This window comes from Triticum dicoccoides, chromosome 2A (assembly GCF_002162155.2).
Source record: "Triticum dicoccoides isolate Atlit2015 ecotype Zavitan chromosome 2A, WEW_v2.0, whole genome shotgun sequence".
NCBI lineage: Eukaryota > Viridiplantae > Streptophyta > Magnoliopsida > Poales > Poaceae > Triticum > Triticum dicoccoides.
In genome coordinates, this window is record NC_041382.1 from 759,184,321 (window position 1) to 759,208,275 (window position 23,955).

Below are 23,955 nucleotides of genomic sequence, written 5' to 3' on the forward strand. Positions count from 1 at the left end.
ATGATGGAAAGGAAAATTGTGCCAAAGTGTTAGAAGAAGAATGCATTAAAATGTTTGGCACTAAATCTTTGAATGATGAGCATGATTGCAATGTTGTTAGTATGAACTCCTTGAATATCCATAGTACTAATGATGATTGCACTAGTTATGATGAAAATGCCTCCTATAAACATGTCAATTTTGTTGGAGTGCATTGGGTTTGCAAGAACACACCAAATAGGGAGAATAGATAATGCAAGAGACATAAGCGTTTAGAAACTAAATGGTTGCAAGAAAGGCTAAATGTTAGTGCTGAAAATTTATAATTTCTTAGCCATACTTGTGAACTTTGCAATGAACATAGTCATTTAAATATCAAATGCAAATTGTTTCATGATCGAATCTTGTCCAAAAATTGTGATGACTTGATTTCCCTTGCACATTATAATGAACTTAGTTTGCTTTTGGGTTATGAAGAAGTGAAACGTCAAACTAAGATTATTCCAGAATATAACCTTGAGAAATTCCTCGATATTAATCTAGAAGAAATTTATATGTATTGTGCGGTGAATTGCATTGAAAATCCTTATATTTCCAATTATATAAAGAAAAGAAAACAAATATAAGATGAAGAGAATACTAACGAAAGGGAAGAGACTTCCCAATATCCTCCTATTATTTCTTATGATGAATCAGGTAACGAGGAGGAGTGTTCTATTCAACCAATCTCATTAATAAGGAGCTCCACAAAGAGGATTGAACCCACACATGATGTGGTGAAGAACAAGAAAAGAAAAGGGAAGAGAGGTAAAGAGATATCTCTCCCAAATAATGCTACTCCTATTAGTGTTGTGCCTCATGAAAGTATAATTGTGGAAGATGATGCACTTGATGATGATCTCATTATGCCTATTGCTTTTTGTGATGATTATGCTTGGTAAGATAATGATACTTCTTATGATCTTGAAAATATTTTTGGCACTTTCTTGGAAGAATATGATAATTGCTATACTATTGGTGATATCCATACTATTGATGACGAGAGTGATTATGCTTATGATATGAAAAGGCCCAAGCTTGGGGATGCTATGTTTGAAGAATATGATGTTTTTGAGAATATATTTGCTGCAATTAATGTTTGTCCCAAGCTTAGGGATGCTATGTTTAATGAATATGGTATGTTTAGCCTCCCAAGTTTTGATATGCAAATTTGTTATGATGATAGCATGCCTCCTACTTATGATGATTATATTGATGAAAGTGGGTTTGGAAGAGTGTCAACTTTAGGAAGTAGTAATCCCACTATTTTGGAGGATTTTGAATCTTATTGTGATAATTATGAAAGTGTGTTTGGAGAGGTCATGACTTTATTTAGTGATGATTCCACTATCTTGGAAGAGGTTTCAATCGATTATGATGAGAACAAAGTTGCTACTTATGATAATTACTGTGATGATACATATGCTATAAAAAGTAGTGATGATTATATTTATAAAAATTGTCATGATTATGATTACCCTTTTTCTGAACATTACTCTTTTAATGTGGAAACAATTTATAGTATTCAAGTCTCTTATGATACTCCCACTATTCCGATTGAGAAGAATTTTGCTTATGAGGAGAGTAGTAAATTTTCTATGCTTGTAGATCATGAAAAGAATACTTTAGGTGCTGGTTATATTGTTGAATTCATTCATGATGCTACTGAAAATTATTATGAGGGAGGAATATATGCTTGTAGGAATTGCAATAGTATCAAGTTTCCTCTCTATGTGCTTAAAGTTTTGAAGTTATGCTTGTTTTTCCCTCCTATGCTAGTTGATTATTGTTCCCATAAGTTGTTTGCTCACAAAATCCCTATGCATAGGAAGTGGGTTAGACTTAAATGTGCTATTCATATTCTTCATGATGCTCTCTTTATGTTTCAATTCTTTTCTTCTATGTGAGCACCATTGAAATCATCTTGCCTAGCTAGGGGCGTTAAACGATAGCGCTTGTTGGGAGGTAACCCAACTTTATTTTTGTTCCTTGATTTTTGCTCCTGTTTAGTAATAAATAATTTATCTAGCCTCTGTTATGATTGAGTTTTTATGTTTTAATTAGTGTTTGTGCCAAGTAGAACCGTTGGGAAGACTTGGGGAAAGTCTTGTTGATCTTGCTGTAAAAAAACAGAAACTTTAGCGCTCACGAGAATTGCTGCCATTTTTTTATTGGATAGTACTATTTAGTTAATTCTGTTGGTAGATGATTAATAGATAAATTTCTCACGACCAGAAATTTATTTTATAATTTTGGGGGTTCCAGAAGTTTGCGTTAGTCACAGATTACTACAGACTGTTCTGTTTTTGACAGATTCTGTTTTTTCATGTGTTGTTTGCTTATTTTGATGAATCTATGGCTAGTAAAATAATTTATAAACCATAGAGAAGTTGGAATATAGTAGGTTTAACACAAATATAAATAAAGAATGAGTTCATTACAGTACCTTGAAGTGGTGTTTTGTTTTCTTTCGCTAACGGAGCTCACGAGATTTTCTACTTTAAGTTTTGTGTTGTGAAGTTTTCAAGTTTTGGGTAAAAGATTTGATGGATTATGGAACAAGGAGTGGCAAGAGTCTAAGCTTGGGGATGCCCATGACACCCCAAGATAATCTAAGGACACCTAAAAGCCAAAGCGTCAGGATGCCCCAGAAGGCATCCCCTCTTTCGTCTTCGTTCATCGGTAACTTTACTTGGAGCTATATTTTTATTTACCACATGATATGTGTTTTGCTTGGAGCGTCATTTTATTTTATTTAGTTTTGCTTGCTGTTTGAATAAAATACCAAGATCTGAAATTATTAAATGTTAGAGAGTCTTCACATAGTTGCATAATTATTCCACTACTCATTGAGCTTCACTTATATCTTTTGGAGTAGTTCATCATTTGCTCTAGTGCTTCACTTATATCATTTTAGAGCACGGTGGTGGTTTTATTTTATAGAAATAGATGAACTCTCGTGCTTCACTTATATTATTTTGAGAGTCTTTATAACACCATGGTAGTTTGCTTTGGTTATGAAACTAGTCCTAATATGATGGGCATCCAAGTGTGGTATAATAAAAACTTTCATATGAAGTGAATTGAATACTAAGAGAAGTTTGATACTTGATAATTGTTTTGAGATATGGAGATGGTGATATTAGATTCATGCTAGTTGAGTAGTTGTGAATTTTAGAAATATTTGTGTTGAAGTTTGTGATTCCCGTAGCATGCACGTATGGTGAACTATTATGTGACGAAGTCGGAGCATGATTTATTTATTTATTGTCTTCCTTATGAGTGGCGGTCAGGGATGAGCGATGGTCTTTTACTACCAATCTATCCCCCCTAGGAGCATGCGTGTTGTATTTTATTTCGATAACTAATAGATTTTTGCAATAAGTATGTGAGTTCTTTATGACTAATGTTGAGTCCATGGATTATACGCACTCTCACCCTTCCACCATTGCTAGCCTCTCTAGTACCGCGCAACTTTCACCGGTACCATACACCCACCATATATCTTCCTCAAAACAGCCACCATACCTACCTATTATGGCATTTCCATAGTCATTCCGAGATATATTGCCATGCAACTTTCCACCGTTCCATTTATCATGACACATTCATCATTGTCATATTGCTTTGCATAATCATGTAGTTGACATCGTATTTGTGGCAAAGCCACCGTTCATGATTTTTCATACATGTCACTCTTGATTCATTGCTACCCCGGTATACCACCGGAGGCATTCATATAGAGTCATACTTTGTTCTAGTATCGAGTTGTAATCTTTGAGTTGTAAATAAATAGAAGTGTGATGATCATCATTAATAGAGCATTGTCCCAAAAAAGGGCCAAATAAAAAAAGGGACAATGCTACTATCCTTTTTCCACACTTGTGCTTCAAAGTAGCAGCATGATCTAAATGATAGAGAGTCTCCTATGTTATCACTTTCATATACTAGTGGGAATTTTTCATTATAGAACTTGGCTTGTATATTCCAATAATGGGCTTCCTCAAAATGCCCTAGGTCTTCATGAGCAAGCGAGTTGGATGCACACCCACTTAGTTCTTTTGTTGAGCTTTCATACATTTATAGCTCTAGTGCATCCGTTGCATGGCAATCCCTACTCACTCACATTGATATCTATTAATGGGCATCTCCATAGCCCGTTGATACGCCTAGTTGATGTGAGACTATCTTCTCCCTTTTTGTCTTCTCCACAACCACCATTCTATTCCACCTATAGTGCTATATCCATGGCTCACGCTCATATATTGCATGAAGATTGAAAAAAGTTTGAGAACATCAAAAGTATGAAACAATTGCTGGGCTTCTCATCGGGGTTGTGCATGATTTAAATACTTTGTGTGGAGAAGATGGAGCATAGCCAGACTATATGATTTTGTAGGCATAGCTTTCTTTGCCCATGTTATTTTGAGAAGACATGATTACTTTGTTAGTATGCTTGAAGTATTATTATTTTTATGTCAATATTAAACTTTTGTAACTTTTGTCTTGAATCCTATGGATCTGAATATTCTTGCCACAATAAAGAAGATACATGATGAATATGATAGGTAGCATTCCACATCAAAAATTCTATTTTTATCATTTACCTACTCGGGGACGAGCAGGAATTAAGCTTGGGGATGCTGATATGTCTCCAACGTATCTATAATTTTTGATTGTTCCATGCTATTATATTATCAACCTTGGATGTTTTATATGCATTTATATGCTATTTTATATGATTTTTGGGACTAACCTATTAACCCAGAGCCCAGTGCCAGTTTCTGTTTTTTTCCTTGTTTTAGAGTATAGCAGAAAAGGAAAATCAAACGGAGTCCAATTGACCTGAAACTTGACGAAACTTATTTTTGGACCAGAAGAAGCCCATGGAGTATAGGAGATGGACCGGGAGAGTCCCGGGCTGCCCACAAGGGTGGGGGCGCACCCACCCCCCTGGGCGCGCCCCCCGCCTCGTGGACAGCCCGAAGATCCACCGACGTACTTCTTCCACCTATGTATACCCATATACCCTAAAAACTTCGAAGAGCACAATAGATCGGGAGTTCCGCCGGCAGAAGCCTCTGTAGCCACCGAAAACCAATCTAGACCCGTTCTGGCACCCTGCCGGAGGGGGAATCCTGCTCCGGTGGCCATCTTCATCATCCCGGTGCTCTCCATGACGAGGAGGGATTAGTTCTCCCTCGGGGCTGAGGGTATGTACCAGTAGCTATGTTTTTGATCTCTCTCTCTCTCTCGTGTTCTTGAGGTGGTACGATCTTGATGTATCGCGAGCTTTGCTATTATAGTTGGATCTTATGATGTTTCTCCCCCTCTACTCTCTTGCAATGGATTGAGTTTTCCCTTTGAAGTTATCTTATCGGATTGAGTCTTTAAGGATTTGAGAACACTTGATGTATGTCTTGCGTGGGATACCCGTGGTGACAATGGGGTACTCTATTGATCCACTTGATGTATGTTTTGGTGATCAACTTGCGGGTTCCGCCCATGAACCTATGCATACGGGTTGGCAGACGTTTTCGTCTTGACTCTCCGGTAGAATCTTTGGGGCACCCTTTGAAGTACTTTGTGTTGGTTTGAATAGATGAATCTGAGATTGTGTGATGCATATCGTATAATCATACCCACAGATACTTGAGGTGACATTGGAGTATCTAGGTGACATTAGGGTTTTGGTTGATTTGTGTCTTAAGGTTTTATTCTAGTACGAACTCTATGATAGATTGACTGGAAAGAATAGCTTCATGTTATTTTACTATGGACTCTTGAATAGATCGATCAGAAAGGATAACTTTGAGGTGGTTTCGTACCCTACCATAATCTCTTCGTTTGTTCTCCGCTATTAGTGACTTTGGAGGGACTCTTTGTTGCATGTTGAGGGATAGTTATGTGATCCAATTATGTTATTATTGTTGAGAGAACTTGCACTAGTGAAAGTATGAACCCTAGGCCTTGTTTCAACGCATTGCAATACCGTTTGTGCTCACTTTTATCATTACTTACCTTGCCTATTTTTATATTTTTCAGATTACGAAAACCATTATCTACTATCCATATACCACTTGTATCACCATCTCTTCGCCGAACTAGTGCACCTATACAATTTACCATTGTATTGGGTGTGTTGGAGACACAAGAGACTCTTTGTTATTTGGTTGCAGGGTTGCTTGAGAGAGACCATCTTCATCCTATGCCTCCTACGGATTGATGAACCTTAGGTCATCCACTTGAGGGAAATTTGCTACTGTACAACAAACCTCTGCACTTGGAGGCCCAACAACGTCTACAAGAAGAAGGTTGTGTAGTAGAAATCAACAACCCCTTTATCGCGTTGTTTGCGAGGTTCTTATTTGTATGTGTAGGTACAAGGTGACTCACGCATGGTCTCCTATTGGATTGATACTTTCTTTCTCAAAAACTGAGGGAAATACTTACGCTGCTTTGCTGCATCACCCTTTTCTCTTCAAGGAAAAAGCAACACGTGCTCAAGAGGTAGCATGGAGCAGTGCTGAGGCTGTACAACCAGTTATGGTAAGTCACTGCATTTCAATTATCAGGACATGCTATGTGTCTGCCGTTGTGCTTGCGTAGGGTTTTTCACCTATAACCCAGTCATTGGGCCATTGATATTACTCCCTTCGCTCACTATTATAAGATGTTCTAACTTTTTTCTAAATCAGATATATGTAAACACATTTCACTGCATCTGTTCACTCATTTTCAGTCCAAATGTAGTCTATATTCAAATATCAAAGACATCTTATAATAGTCAACAACATGAGAAACTCCTTCCTACTGTAGAGATTTTGATGTCATAATCAAAGGCGTGTTCACTTTATTAGCCTCCCTATCATTACTAGGATCTTGAGCACACACTAGTCAAGATACTTCATAGGAGGCAAACAATGTTACATTATATAGAAGATACATCAGTTGATTCAAACGCAGCGAGGCCAAGCATGTTAATGAGGCATGCATGCTTCCATGCTACCAACACAACAGTTCAATTGATTGTTTGCTTCAGGCATAATTAAATTTGTCATTTCAATTGTTTTATTTTTCTTGCAGTTAATGAGATGCCCAAATAATGCTAGCTGATGTAGAGTACTTTTATAACTATTAGTTGACGTAATTATATGACTTAACATTTCATTACTTTGGCAAAGTGTGCCCGAAGCTTTGAAGTCTATTAACCTACTATGACTGCATGAGGCTCACAATCTAGTTTATAGGAGGCCCACCATCTAAAACTACTCGCTTACACACAACAGTTTAATTGCTTGTTTCTCTGAGGAATATTTATTTGCTTGGTTTGTCAGAGCCATACTGTAGTTTTCTTGTTAGTCAACTGACTGACTTGGCTAATGATTACATAGTTTTGCTTATTGTAGTAGGTTTGTATGAATCCCTCTACAGTTCATTATGATCCCTAAGACTCTTTTGAAACAAGCCACATAATGCTCCAGCTAGTTAACACGAGCTACACAATGGCTAATTGCTTGCTTACTTATACACAAGATATATCTAATGTTTAGTAGTTGCGCATGGTCTCAATTTCTTACCTGCCAGTATTTTGAATTTGGCCCCAACACCATGCTCATTTAGTGAGTGAAGAGATATTTCTCACGCGTGCTACACAGACTCCCATCTTTACAATCATCAAAATGAAGTTCTCAGAGCAGTGTGACATGGTTGTTACCAAATTGTCATGGATGTACATGTATGCATATCTTGATTCTATCATAAAATCGTCACGGTATACATGCGTGACAAAATACATGACCTGCTGTGACAAACATGTATTATCACGGAAGTGTTTTTGTAGTGTATGTTCTTGTAGTATATCATGCGGTTGGGTTTGTTCAACACCATTGTTCCGATTAGAATGTGCTATGATTGTTGTCGGAATCATTGTTACTTCAACAATGCCTTATGATCAGGAAAATTGGGTCATTATGCAACACATGAGCTAGTCCCAGAGACGAGTCTAGGAACGTATTATTATGTTTATGTTTCCACACTTGCTTATGAGTTATGCTCTAAGTCTCACATTCAAGAAGCGTAGCAATTATAGTACATAAAATATACATTAATTATAAATGTGGATAATTATATTTATTATTGCCTCTTGGGCATATTTCCAACAAATCAGTGGATAATGAAGGCACAAAAGGTTGGAACTATGAGAGAATATGGAAGTTGTCACATAAATAATGGTACAAATCACATGGTCCATTCATTTAAATTATTACACATTAACAACATCTAATCCACTCTTAACAATGTTGCAATTTCTTATCGGATCAAATTGGTGTTGCTATAATACAAAGAGGCACGACCTTCGCTAGTGTAATGCCAAACTGATCTTCCATATCAATCCCATCATGTTCCATCTCAACAGGGAGACTCCACCTAAATTGATTTAACAATGAAGCGAGCATCACATGCACCATCCGAATTGCCAATGTTATTCCAGGGCAGATCCGACGCCCCGCACCAAATGGAAGGAGCTCAAAATCCATACCCCTAAAGTCAATAGTCGATCCCAAGAACCTCTCCGGCATAAACTTCTAAGGTTTAGTCCACACATCTTTATCTCGTCCTATTGCCCATACGTTTATGAACAAGCGTGAATCCATGGGTATTGTGTAACCTTCTATTTTGACAGTTGTTTTTGCTTGGCGTGGCAACAACAATGGAGCAGGAGGGTGGAGTCGAAGAGTCTCTTTTATGACAGCTTGAAGATAGGGCAACCGAGCAATGTCAGCTTCTTCAATGTTTTTTCTTACGCCGATAACTTGCGCAAGCTCGTCACAAACCTTAGCCATTGATGATCGGTTTTGGAGAAGCTCGGTCATTGCCCATTCCACTGTGCTAGAGTTGGTATCACTACCAGCAGCAAACAAATCCTAACATTCAAATATAATATTACATGAATATAGTCTAGTAAATGTATCTATTTAGATAAACTAAACATGCATCACCAAGAGTACGCTGTAATTTGCTAAATGTGCTAATGAAGAATCAAAATTTCTTTGAACTGCACATTGTGATACTGTATGGATGCATCATATACGCTAGAATTTGTTGTATGTAGCATGAGATTTGATATTCATCTCATTACATTAGATTAGAAGAAGTCGTTGTTCTTGACCCAATATTTCCTTGGTCACCACCTTCATATGGTGAGTTACGAGTTTTTGGGTGCCTTTGCTATCCGAGTGTCGCCTCTACTGCACCGCTTAAGCTGCCCCCACCCCGGTCTCTTGCCTACATATACCTTGGTGATCCCGCTAACATCAAGGGATATCGCTACTATGTATGACCCCGTCTCTGATTGAGTCATCACTTCATGGCACGTTTACTTTGATGATAAGTGTTTTCTGATTAAGAAGGTACCATGGACAGATGTGGCACCGAAGTCCTCTATGGCTGGCTTTGATGGGCTACGCGGCGCTCCCCCTAGGCGCGCCATGGCGGCCCCATCGCCAGCTCCGGCCGCCTCTTCAGAGGCTGCCTTGCTGAGTGTCTCTCTGCCCCCCCCCCATGTAGGCCACGCCACCCACTTAGGTCGCCTCGCCGGCCTCCCTGGCTGCTTTGCCGGTCGTTGCTCTGGTTGTCGCGCCCGGACCGGACACTCGTGCGCGCACGTTTGTTTTTCGCCGGAGTACTCGCTATCCTGACGACGAGTATGTCTGCACTACATCGACTTCCCCGCTGCCGTCGCTTCCCACCTATGCATGTGCATCTCTGCATTCCTCAGTGGTTTGCAACTATGCAGGAGGATTTTTGACACCTTATTGTGGAGCAGGAAGTAGCAGCTCGTCCCTCATCCCCCACGTGCCAATGTTATGAGCGGCAAGTGGATGTTTCATCACAAGCTCCGTCTCGATGGCACACTTGAGCGTTATATGGCTCATTGGGTGGTGTGAGGCTTTAGGCAGCGTGCAAGCCGGCGTTGACTTGACTAACACCTTTTCTCTGATTGTAAAACCGGTCATGATCCACATCGTCCTCCAGCTCATGGTATCTCGTGCATGGCCGGGTCACCAGATGGATGGCTCCAACGCCATTTGTCATGGTCATCTTAATGAATAGGTTTATTGCTAACGGTCTACCGGCTTCGTCGACAACACACATCTCGACCACGTCTACTTGCTCTCATGCTCCTTGTATGGGCACAAGCAGGCACCGCGTGCCTCTTACTGTACATCGCGACATTTCTTCATCAGATCGGGTTTCAGTCCAACCGCTCGGATGTGTCATTGTTTGTATACAACCAAGATGATGCTACCGCCTATCTTCTTCTCTATGGCGACGACATTATCCAAACAGCGCTCACCACTGATCTCCTTCGGTGACTCACTGAGCGCCTTCACGCCTAGTTCGCCTTCAAGGACTTGGGCTGCTCCACTACTTCCTCGGCATTGGGGTAGTATATCGCGCCGACGCCTTCTTCCTCCACCAGCTGAAGTCTGCTCATGAGCTCCTTGACCATGCCGACTTGCTTAACTGCAAGCCCACGGCTAGACCCGTGGATACGAAAGGTCAAGCTCTCTGCTACTGACGGTTCTCCAGCCCCGAATGTCTCCTTCTACAGGTCCATCGTTGGTGCCTTGCTGTACATGACGCTTACTCGTCCCGAGTTGTAGTATGTTGTTCAGCAGGTGTGCCTTCACATGCACGCTCCTTGAGCTGCTCATTGGACCTTGGTAAAGCGGATTCTATGGTATATTCATAGTCACATGGATCTCGACATCAACTTGCAGGCTTCGCCTTTGACCGACGTCGTCACTTACTCGGGTGCTGATTGGGTTGGCTGCTTGAAACACTAGCCGCTCTACATCTGCATATTGTGTGTTCCTTGGACCATCACTCATATCGTGGTCGTCCAAGCGACAACCCACGATTTCACGGTCCAGTGCTGAGGCGGAGTATCGTGGTGTGGCCAACACCGTTGCTAAGTGTATGTGGCATCGGCATCTTCTCCATGAGCTTTGCAATCCAGTCCACAAAGCCACCATGGTCTACTGCGCCACCTTCTCCTTCATCTACCACTCCATCAAAACGATCCATCATCGCCGCACCAAGCACATCGAGCTGGATATTCATTTTGTCCGCGAACAAATGGCTTTTGGGAAGGTTCAAGTTCTTCATATTCCCATGACGCAACAACTCGTCGACAGAATGACCAAAGGCTTGCCGGCATCTAGCTTTGAATGTTCCAGTCCAGTCTTTGCCCAGACACGACAATTCGACTGCAGAGGTTGAACGTACATATGTGTATAGGGTAGGGCCATGTATTTATCTAACTATCATGCCTCCTAATCTTCTATTGACCTGGTGAACCAACCTGTGGTTGGATGGTTAGAGGGACAGTGGTGTCTCAGCCCACCAGGGTTCAAATTCTGATGATCGCATTATTTCTGGATTTATTTCAGGATTTCCGACGATGCGCTTTGAGTGAGAGGAGACGTCCCCATCGACAACGAGACGCCTACGGTGACTTCGTAAATCTCAAGATGATATGCCGGCTCGGTCTCTCGAAGGTGCTCATATGGGTAGGGTGTGCGTATGTGCGTTCATAAGGCTGAGTGTATACACGTATATATGAGCACTCGCGCATGTACCGTGTTAAAAAAAATCTTCTATTAACCTGTACCTAGCGTGGGAGATAAGTCCTGGCTATATATAGACCCCCCAATTTTACCAGATCAATGAATTATCTTGCATCAAATATTTTTCCTACAGTGAGCTCTCCAATGTTTCCCCCGTGGCGGCCGGGCGGTGGCGCGGCTCCTGCAAGCGGTGCTGCGCTGACCGGAGCTACGCGCAGGAATTGGAATGCTGCATTGTACATATAAGTTGTCGATGCAGGTGATGTGACGAGCCATGGCGCGGCTGCTGCAAGTGGTGCAGCGAGCCGGCTGGCCGCTGCGCTCGCCGGAGGTGAGTGTCGACGTGCGCGTTCTGCAAGGGTCTGAGCCGCGGCGCTGTGCGTGACGTTAGTACGTTACCGGGGGTACTGGAGGCAGAGGTAAGTTGTGTTTACCGTAAAATGTGAGCGTAGCGTCTCACGGTCGAGCAGGTCCTTCCGATCCTCACTCGCCGCCAAGTCGAGCAGCACGTCGAGGTAGTCGTTCTTCCTGGGCTGGCCGGCGTCGCGGCCGCGCAGCCTCTGGTCCACCTCGGCGTCGAACACGGCGTGCAGCCGTGCAAACAGCCGCGCCAACCGCCAGCGCATGCCCTGCAGGTCGGCCGGCGCCAGCACCGGGAAGAAGTCCGACACGTTGGGGGTCCCCAAGCCTTCCATGATGCCCGTGATCACCTCATGGAACTCCTTGGAGCGGCCGTGGTCACCGAGGCTCGTGAGGTCGATGGAGAAGATGGTTCGGGAGACAAGGTTCAGGCTCGTCGTGAAGGCCACGCGGCCGATGTTCACCGGCGTGCCCTCGCGCGCCAGCCGCGCGACGTGGTCCGTGAGCTCCCTCACTTTGTCGCTCCGGAGGTGGTGGAGCGCGTCGAGCCGCTGCGGCGCGAACAGCTCCGTTGCCATTATCTTGCGGAGCGCGCGCCACCGTGGCACGGGGGGCAGCCAAGCGACGGAGCCTACCGCGTGCTTGCCGGTGGCGTCAGGCACGGACCGGGTGGCGAGCACGGAGTCATGCCTCTGCAGGAACTCCCGGGCCATGGCGGGGGAGGAGACGACGACCGTGGTGACCGTGCCGAGGCGGATGGACATGAGCGGGCCGTGGATCTTGGCTAAGCGAGCAAGAGAGCGGTGCGGCTTGTCGCCGAGAAGGTGGATACTGCCGATGAGCGGCAGTGGGCGGGGGCCCGGAGGGAGGCCGGAGCGCGCGTGCGCGAGCAGGCTGAGGAGGTAGAGGGAAAGGAAAGAGACGATGAGCCATGCTAGCCAAGGCACAAGCACAGCCACGGCCACCATTGCTTCCATCCTCTGTGCAGTTCGGCCTGCGCCACAGGAGTATTTAATAAATAGGCAAAGAGAAATTGAAAACTAGTGGGCAAAGCTATGTTTTGGAGACTAGACTATATAAACTCGGTTCATCTCACAATGTTAGTCGCTCTGTCCCAAAATATAAGGGAATCTAACTTAAGGAATAATACTCAACTTGTTCCAAAATGTTACTCCTGTTTCAATATACTCCTAGAATACTTGTCATCAAAATGGACAAAAAGGGATGTATCTAAAACTAAAATACATCTAGATACAACCCCTTTTATTCATTTTGATGACAAGTATTTTTGGACGAAGGGAGTATAAGTTAGCCTCAAAAAAACGCATTAGGACCTACATAGATGTAAGGAGGGAGTATCTACGTTTGACCATGGTTTTGAGAGGAAAATATTGAAATTTACAATACTAAACTAGTGTCATTATATCTGCCATGACATATATCTTTATATTTTATCTAGTGTGTGTGGCTAGATCTTAATCGACTGAGATTTAATCAAATCCCATGCAAGTAACTGAACATATATAAAACAAAGAGAGAGAAAATTAAAAAAAGTTGCACGGATTTTCACATAAGATCTTACAAATGTTGCATCGACCAAGACTCAATTAAGGTTTAGCAATCCCATTTATGTATCCACTGTTGAGATGATTTTTCATTTATAAATTGTATAAAACCTACAAAATTTTGACTTCCTAGAATTTCAGAACACCTCATAATCTAAAATGGATGGAATAAAATTTTAGATTTACAGTAAGCTATTTTTCTCTCGAAACCGTGGTCAAACATAGACATAGACGTCCTCAAAAAGACGAGACGGCGGTGGCTTCTTGAAGATGGAATAACGTTCTCCCCACCTAGCCCCCGTCTCAATGGTGTGTCTAGTATCGTCGGAGGGCGTGTGGAGGTGTGTCTCCGGCGGATCTCACGAGATTTGGTCGGTGGTTGTCTTTGGTGGGTCCGCTCGGATCCAGTCTTTGTTCGTCTTTATTCATGTGTCTTCAGGTTGGATCCTTTCGATCTAAATTTTTTTTTCATCGGCGACGGTTGCTGTTCTGGGGCGTTGGTCCTATGGGACCTTAGCACGACGACTTCCCGACTGTCTACTACAACAAGTTGTGCCCGGCTCCGAAGGGAGGGGCGATGACGGCGGCGCGCCTTTGGCTCGCTTCAGTGTTTGTAGTCATCACTAGGTGGTCTATGAATCTGGATGTAATTTTTATTATTTCTGATGTTTGTTGTACTCCCTACATTTCTTTTTACTCTGCATATAAGATTTGGTTAAAGTCAAAGTTTGTTAACTTTGACTAAGATTATAGAAAAAAATCAAGATTCGCATTATGAAATCAATATTGTTAGATGCATCATAAAATTAATTTCCACACCATATAACTTTAGTTATTGTTGATGTTGATATTTAATCAAACTTTATAAAGTTTGATTTTGACCAAATATTATATGCAGACTAAAAAGAAACGAAGGAAATACAGCCATGATTAAAGATGAATAGATCGACGGTTTCTGAAAAAAAAACATAGACATAACAGATGGCACGACAGGCTACCAACTGAAGCATGACAGATAATCGGATTTGTTATTTTTCTGGCCAGAAGCTGCACACGCCTCCGTTTATTGGGGAGTCTCCATCAGAGTACACAATCCACTGTGCCAAAGTATGGGTATAAGACTTGTGCGCAAGCAGCCAAGGTTTTATTGTTTGGCAGGGCTCGGCGGTTTACAGGTACTGGTGCGTCGCTGAGTACCTCACACCGGCTCGAGGTGCAAGCCGCCAAAATCCACTCGAGTAAAGAAGACACTCCTCGCAAAAAATAAAAAAACACGTGGATCTCTTTCACTAAAGCTAATGAAGAGTATCATATATTAGTATCATGCATATGATACTAGTGTATGATACTATCTTTATAATGCATATTATCATAGAGTAGTAGTAGTATCATAGATGATCATATTTATTGTCATGCATGACACAAAGTAGTATATGATTTAACATGATACGATATCTACCTATATTACTCTAACCATCACTCTCTTTTTTAATTCTCTGCCACATTAGCGTGCTTGCTATTTGTTAGATGGGAAGCGTTCCTACTCCCTCGTGAGGGAGCCGCGTGTGTATATATTGATCTTCGGCAGGAAACGCCCCTTGTCGTGGCTTACAAGGAATTACCGATCGCTTGGGATTTGGTTTGTTACAGAAGAGATAAGAGAAGCTACGGGAGAGGAAGAGATAGAGTTAGTTGAGATTATAAGAATATATCTCTAAGTCTAACATCCTTCTTTAATCTCAACTATCCTACATTAAGATTCTTCTTGAATTCCTCGAAAGGCTTGACTGGCAAAGCTTTAGTAAATCCATCCGCAACTTGATCTCTGGAAGGGATGAACCGTATGTCTAACTTCTTTTCTGCAACCCTTTCTCTTACAAAGTGAAAGTCAATTTCTATATGCTTTGTTCTGCCATGAAACACCAGATTTGCAGAAAGATACGTGGCTCCTAAGTTGTCACACCACAAACATGACACACGACGCTGCTTAACTCCCAACTCATTGAGCAATGATTCAACCCAAATGATTTCAGTAGTAGCATTTGCTAATGACTTGTATTCAGCTTCAGTACTTGACCTGGACACTGTGGCTTATTTTCTAGCACTCCAAGAAATGAGACTTGAGCCAAAGAAAACTGCAAAGCCTCCAGTTGACTTTCTATCATCACTGCATCCTGCCCAGTGAGCATCAAAGAAGGCACTAACAAGAGATGAGTTAGAGTGCTTGAACTGAAGACCCAAACTCACAGTATGCTTTATATACCGTACAATTCTCTTAACAGTTGCCCAGTGTACAGTAGTAGGTGCATGAAGATACTGACAAACCTTGTTAACAACAAAGTATATATCTAGTTTTGTCAGTGTCAGATACTGCAAAGCTCCTACTGCACTCCTGTATCTTGTGCTCTCTTTTTCCTTAAGTGGCTCTCCTTCAAAGGCTGAGAGTTTTTCTGAAGGAGACAATGGTGTGGGTGAAGGCTTACAGTCCTTCATCCCCATACGAACTAGAAGTTCAGTGGTATATTTTTCCTGATTCAGTACTATACCATCTTGAATCTTCTTGACTTCAATACCTAGAAAGAAGTGTAGATCACCAAGGTCCTTCAAGGCAAACTATGAACTCAGATCACTCAAAAGAGCATTAGTGGCACTTTGAGAGGAGCTTGCAACTATGATATCATCAACATATATTAACACAAATATAGTTGTACTTGCTTTGTTATAAATGAACAAAGATGTATCAGCCTTGGATGCAACAAAACTAAGATACTTCAACTAAGAGCTCAACCTTGAATACCATGCCCTTGGTGCCTGTTTCAAACCATAAAGTGTCTTATCAAGCTTACACACATAATGAGGTATTTTCTTACTTTCATACCCAGGTGGTTGTCTCATGTAAACCTCCTCTTCCAGAACACCATGCAAAAACGCGTTCTGAACGTCTAGCTGTCTCAGATTCCATCCCCTGGACACAGCAATTGCTAGCACAAGCCTAATGGTTGCATCTTTAACAACAAGACTAAAGGTGTCTTCATTGTCCAAACCATAACGTTGTTTAAAACCTTTTGCAACTAAGCGTGCTTTATACCTATCAATAGTGCCATCTGCCTTTTTCTTGATTCTGTAAACCCACTTACAGTCAATAATATTTTTACCTCGTTTTTCAGGTATAAGATGCCAAGTCTTGTTCCTCACGAGAGCTGAGTACTCCTCATCCATTGCAATTTTCCATCTTGGATCCCCTAAGGCATCTTCTAACCTTGTTGGTTCTCCTGTGATACATAGCATACCATATGTAATAGTGCCGTTAGTTCTAACTTTTGGGTTTTGAATACCTTTAAAGCCGAGTCATAACACGTGAAACCGTAGTTGAAGGTGGTACAGGAGACGACGCAGCAGAATTAGCCGCAGAGGATCCTGGAGATGCCTCAGATCCGCTTTCCGCAGCGAATCCCGAGCCGAGCCGTGTGGCCTGTGATGTGGCTGACCCACCAGAAGCAGCAGCCGCAGAAGATCTCGCGCTGCTGGTCTGCACACGCGCGTGGGTCAGGGATCCCGATGCTGACCCAGATCCGCCTGTCGTTGTCGACGCGTTGGCCCGCGCGTGGGACACGGTGCGGGACGTGGTGTCTCGTCATGACATGATGACGCGTCGCCCTCCAACTAGCACTGCAGACTCCTGCCTGGTGCGCGATCCGGCGCGAATCTGCGCACCTGATCCGAAGCGACCTGGCGCATAGGAGTTCCAGGTGATGGCGGATCTTCTTCGTGTTCTGCGCCTGCTCCGTCTTCTTCTAGCACATGCAATATAGGATCGTTTTCTTCAAAATTTTGATCATTTTCTGCACCGATTTCTGCTGCATGATCCTGCATACAAGGAGACATGGTTCAACTAGTAGGATCATCAGTTTGGTTAGTACAATTGTCGCCCCCATGATCAATGTTTTGGAGATGTGGTGGAAGAAGAAGTAGCTCTTTATTGAGAAGTGCTCCGGCATTGGGATGAAGGGATGCAAAAAGGATAGACAGATTCATCAAACACAACATCTCGAGAGATATAAACTCTGCCAGTGGAAACATCAAGACATTTGACTCCCTTGTGGATTGGACTATACCCAAGAAACACACACTTTTTGGAACGGAAGGCAAGTTTACATGTATTGTACGGATGAAGGTTAGGCCAACAAGCACAACCAAATACACGAAGTGTTTTGTATTCAGGAGTGGTACCAAAAAGACGTGTGATGGGAGTCTCGAATTTGATGACTTTACTAGGGAGTAAATTAATGAGGTATGTGGCAGTCAAGAATGCCTCATCCCAGAACTTTAGTGGCATGGATGCGTTTGCTAGTAGAGCTAACCCTACTTCAACAACATGGCGATGTTTCCTTTCGGCAGAGCCGTTCTGTTGATGTGCATGGGGGCATGATACATGATGTGATATGCCAAGCTCTTGAAAAAAGATATTGAGTTTATTGTATTCACCTCCCCAGTCGGTTTGCATAGCAATAATCTTAGTGTTTAGTTTTCGCTCAACGAGGTTTTGAAAGTTCTTGAAACCTTGAAACACTTCAGATAGTTTCTTAAGAAGGTAGATCCATGTAAATTTTCTATAGTCATCGATGAAACTAACATAATACGAGTGTCTACCAATAGAGGTGGGAGCTGGTCCCCAAACATCTTAAAAAACAAGTTGCAAAGGTGCGGTAGAAACACTAAATGAAATAGGATATGGCAACTGCTGACTTTTAGCTTGTTGACATGGATCACAAACAGACTCAACACTAGACTCATGAGAGTAGGGAAGGTTATTCTTGCTAAGAACGAGCTTGACAATAGCTGATGAAGGATGACCTAATCTACTGTGCCACTTTGCTGAAGAAGGCTTGACAGCAACAAAGGCTTGTTTATTTGATTATGGTGACGAAGATATGAGTGGGTAGAGACCTCCCACACACTTGCCCCTAAGAAGCACTCTCCGCGTGTCCAAGTCCTTTACCAAAAAGAAATAAGGATAGAATCAATAAGAACATGATTATCAAGAGTAAATCTAGGAACTGAAAGAAGATTTTTTGATGTTGAGGGGACATATAGAACTCTTTTTAGATGCAAATTTTTAATGGGGGTATTGACAATTGAACTACCAACATGAGTGATTTTCATACCATAACTGCTAGCACTATGTACTTGGTCGTGTCCACGATACTTGTCTCTGATCGTCAGCTTGTCGAGCTCCCCTGTGATGTGATTTGTGGTGCCCGTGTTCGCATACCAGTTCGTGTCGACACCGTAGGAGTCGGTGACCATGTTGGCCCCCTTCTCCTCATGTTCATCTTCATCATCATATCGATGCCAACAATCACGAGCACCTCCTGGATGATGCTTGTAGCAAATTTGACATTCTGGATAGTCTTGAACTTGCTGATGATGTTGCTGTGGGCGACTACGACCACTGTTGCCAACGCTATTTCTGTTGGAAATATGCCCTAGAGGCAATAATAAATTAGTTATTATTATTATATTTCATTGTTCATGATAATCGTTTATTATCCATGCTAGAATTGTATTGATAGGAAACTCAGATACATGTGTGGATACATAGACAACACCATGTCCCTAGTAAGCCTCTAGTTGACTAGCTCGTTGATCAAAAGATGGTTACGATTTCCAAACCATGGACATTGGATGTCGTTGATAACGGGATCACATCATTAGGAGAATGATGTGATGGACAAGACCCAATCCTAAGCCTAGCACAAAGATCGTGTAGTTCATATGCTAAAGCTTTTCTAATGTCAAGTATCATTTCCTTAGACCATGAGATTGTGCAACTCCCGGATACCGTAGGAGTGCTTTGGGTGTACCAAACGTCACAACATAACTGGGTGGCTATAAAGGTTCACTACAGGTATCTCCGAAAGTGTCTGTTGGGTTGGCACGAATCGAGACTGGGATTTGTCACTCCGTGTAAACGGAGAGGTATCTCTGGGCCCACTCGGTAGGACATCATCATAATGTGCACAATGTGACCAAGGAGTTGATCACAGGATGATGTGTTACGGAACGAGTAAAGAGACTTGCCGGTAACGAGATTGAACAAGGTATCGGATACCGACAATCGAATCTCGGGCAAGTACAATACCGCTGGACAAAGGGAATTGTATACGGGATTGGTTGAATCCTCGACATCGTGGTTCATCCGATGAGATCATCGTGGAACATGTGGGAGCCAACATGGGTATCCAGATCCTGCTGTTGGTTATTGGCCGGAGAGTTGTCTCGGCATGTCTGCATGGTTCCTGAACCCATAGGGTCTACACACTTAAGGTTCGATGACGCTAGGGTTATAAGGAAAGTATGTACGCGGTTACCGAATGTTGTTCGGAGTCCCGGATGAGATCCCGGATGTCACGAGGAGTTCCATAATGGTCCAGAGGTAAAGATTGATATATAGGAAGTATGGTTTTGGCCACCGGGAGTGTTCCGGGCATCACCGGTAGTGTACCGGGACCACCGGAGGGGTCCGGGGGTCCACCAGGTGGAGCCACCAGCCTCGGAGGCTTACATGGGCCAATAGTGGGAAGGGACCAGCCCCTAGGTGGGCTGGGGCGCCTCCCACCAAGGCCCAAGGCGTCCTCAAGAGGAGAGGGGGCAAACTCTAGGCGCAAATGGGCCCTAAGGCCCATCCTAGGTGCGCCCCCCTCTCTCTCCCCCTTGGCCGCCTCCCAGATGGGATCTGGGGGCTGCCGCCACTCCTAGGGAGGGAACCCTAGGTGGGGCCGCAGCCCCTACCCTCCCCCTATATATACTTGAGCAAAGGGGCAGCCCAACACATGATTCAATCTCCCTGTTGGCGCAGCCCTACCCCTCTTCCTCCTCGTCTCTCGTAGTGCTTGGCGAAGCTCTGCTGGAGTCCCGCGCTCCTCCACCACCACCACGCCATCGTGCTGCTGCTGGATGGAGTCTTCCCCAACCTCTCCTTCTCCCCTTGCTGGATCAAGGCGTAGGAGACGTCACCGGGTTGTACGTGTGTTGAACGCGGAGGTGCCGTTCGTTCGGCACTAGGATCATCGGTGATTTGGATCACGACGAGTATGACTCCATCAACCCCGTTCACTTGAACGCTTCCGCTTAGTGATCTACAAGGGTATGTAGATGCACTCTCCTTCCCCTCGTTGCTAGATTACTCCATAGATTGATCTTGGCGATGCGTAGAAAATTTTGAATTTCTGCTACGTTCCCCAACAGTGGCATCATGAGCTAGGTCTATGCGTAGTTTCTATGCACGAGTAGAACACAAAGCTGTTGTGGGTGTCGATTTTGTCAATTTACTTGCCGTTACTAGTCTTATCTTGATTCGGCGGCATCGTGGGATGAAGCGGCCCGGACCGACCTTACACGTACTCTTACGTGAGACTGGTTCCACCAACTGACATGCACTAGTTGCATAAGGTGGCTAGCGGGTGTCTGTCTCTCCCACTTTAGTCGGATCGGATTCGATGAAAAGGGTCCTTATGAAGGGTAAATAGAAATTGGCATATCACGTTGTGGTTTTCGCGTAGGTAAAAAACGTTCTTGCTAGAAACCTATAGCAGCCACGTAAAAACTTGCAACAACAATTAGAGGACGTCTAACTTGTTTTTGCAGCTTATGCCTTGTGATATGATATGGCCAAAAGGATGTGATGAATGATATATGTGATGTATGAGATTGATCATGTTCTTGTAATAGGAATCACGACTTGCATGTCGATGAGTATGACAACCGGCAGGAGCCATAAGAGTTGTCTTTATTTATTTATGACCTGCGTGTCAACATAAACGTCATGTAATTACTTTACTTTATTGCTAAAGCGTTAGCCATAGTAGTACAAGTAATAGATGACGAGACAACTTCAAGAAGACACGATGATGGAGATCATGGTGTCATGCCGGTGACAACGATGATCATGGAGCCCCGAAGATGGAGATCAAAAGGAGCAAAATGATATTGGCCATATCATGTCACTATTTGATTGCATGTGATGTTTATCATGTTTTACATCTTATTTGCTTAGAACGACGGTAGCTTAAATAAGATGATCCCTCACTAAAATTTCAAGAAAAGTGTTCCCCCTAACAGTGCACTGTTGCGAAGGTTCGTTGTTTCGAAGCACCACGTGATGATCGTGTGTGATAGATTCTAACGTTTGCATACAACGGGTGTAAGCCAGATTTACACAGCAAAAACACTTAGGTTGACTTGACGAGCCTAGCATGTACAGACATGGCCTCGGAACACGGAAGACCGAAAGGTCGAGCATGAGTCGTATAGAAGATACGATCAACATGAAGATGTTCACCGATGTTGACTAGTCCGTCTCACATGATGATCGGACACGGCCTAGTTGACTCGGATCATGTTTCACTTAGATGACTAGAGGGATGTCTATCTGAGTGGGAGTTCATTAGATGAACTCAATTATCATGAACATAGTCTGAATTTTCTTTGCAAATATGTTGTAGATAAATAGCTCACATTGTAGCTCCCTATTTCAATACGTTCCTAGAGAAAGATTAAGTTGAAATATATTGTAAGCAATGATGCGGACTAGGTCCATAGTCCGAGGAGTGTCCTCACTGCTACACAGAAGGCTTACGTCTTTGATGCACCGCTCGATGTGCAAACCCCTATAACGTCGTCTGTGGATGTTGTGAACACCTGACAGACACATCCTGATAACTACTTGATAGTTTAGTGCACCATACTTTACGGCTTAGAATCGGGATTCCAATGACGTTTTGAATGCCATAAGACATATGGGATGTTCCAAGAGCTGAAATTGGGATTCCAGGCTCATGCCCGTGTTGAGAGGTGTGATACCTCTGACAAGTTCTTTTGCCAACAAGATGGAGGAGAATAGCTCAGCTAGTGAGCATGTGCTCAGAATGTCTGGGTGCTACAATCACTTAAATCAGGTGGGAGTTAAACTTCCAGATAAGATAGTGATTGATAGAGTTCTCTAGCCACTATCACTAAGCTACTAGATCTTCGTGATGAACTATGACATGCAAGGGATGGAGTTGATCCCGGAGCTGTTCGCGGTGCTTAAGACCGCAATAGGTAGAAATCAAGAAGGAGCATGAGGTGTTGATGGTTTAACAAGACCACTGGTTTCAAGAAGGGCAAGGGCTAGAAGGGAAACTTCATGGATGGCAAACCAGTTGCCGCTCCAGTGAAGGAACCCAAGGTTGAACCCAAACTCGAGACTAAATGCTTCTATTGTAAAGGGAACGGTCACTGGTAGCGGAATTACCCCAAATGCATGGTAGATAATAAGGCTGGCAACTTCAAAGTTTATACGTGTCATTAATGTGTACCTCACTAGTACTCCTGGTAGCACTTGGGTACTGGATACCGGTTCAGTTACTATTATTGGTGACTTGAAGCAAAAGCTATGGACTAAACGGAGACTGGCTGAGGGCGAGGTGACGATGTGTGTTGGAAGTGTTTCCAAAGTTGATGAGATCACCATCGCACGCTCCATCTGCCTTCGGGATTAGTATTGAACCTAGATAAATGTTATCAGGTGTCTACGTTGAGCATGAATATGATTAGATCATGTTCATTGCAATACGGTTATTCATTTAAGTTAGAGAATAATGGTTATTCTGTTTACATGAATAATACCTTTCATGGTCATGCACCCTATGTGAATGGTTCATTGAATCTCGATCGTGGTAATACACATGTTCACGCCAAAAGATGTAGAGTTAATAATGATAGTACCACTTTGTTGTGGCACTGCCGCTTAGGTCATATTTGCATAAAGATGCATGAAGAAACTCCATGTCGATGGATGTTTGGAGTCACTTGATTTTGAATCGCTTGACACATGCGAGCCATGCCTCATGGGCAGGATGACTAAGACCCCGTTTTCAGGTACAATGAAACGGGCAAGTGACTTGTTGGAAATCATACATGCTGATGTGTGTGATCCAATGAGAATTGAAGCGTGCGGTGGATATCGCTATTTTCTCATCTTCACTGACAATTTGAGTAGATATAGGTATATTTACTTAATGAAGCACAAGTCTGAAACATTTGAAAAGTTCAAGCGATTTCAGAGTGAAGTTAAGAATCATCATAACAAAAAGATCATGTTCCTATGATCTGATCAAAAGGGGATTTTCTGAGTTATGAGTTTGGCAATCACTTAAGACATTGTGGAATTGTTTCACAGTTGAAGCCACCTGGAACACCACAAGGTAATGGTGTGTCCGGACATCGTAATCGAACCCTATGAGATATGGTGCGATCTATGATGTCTCATACCAATCTACCGTTTTCATTTTGAGGTTATGCGTTAGAGACAACTGCATTCACTTTAGATAGGA

At 42.9% G+C, this 23,955-nt stretch overlaps 1 protein-coding gene across 1 annotated transcript; it reads right to left on the bottom strand.

The window, feature by feature from the left end:
• Positions 1 to 8,210: 8,210 nt before the first annotated feature.
• On the bottom strand, positions 8,211 to 13,040 carry LOC119357028 (geraniol 8-hydroxylase-like). The gene is made up of 2 exons (XM_037624017.1): positions 12,089 to 13,040; positions 8,211 to 8,945 (listed from the first exon to the last, which is right to left on the bottom strand). Exons 1-2 carry the CDS (start codon positions 12,989 to 12,991, stop codon positions 8,607 to 8,609), a joined length of 1,242 nt encoding a protein of 413 aa, XP_037479914.1. The 5' UTR covers positions 12,992 to 13,040; the 3' UTR covers positions 8,211 to 8,606.
• Between the last annotated feature and the right edge of the window lie 10,915 nt (positions 13,041 to 23,955).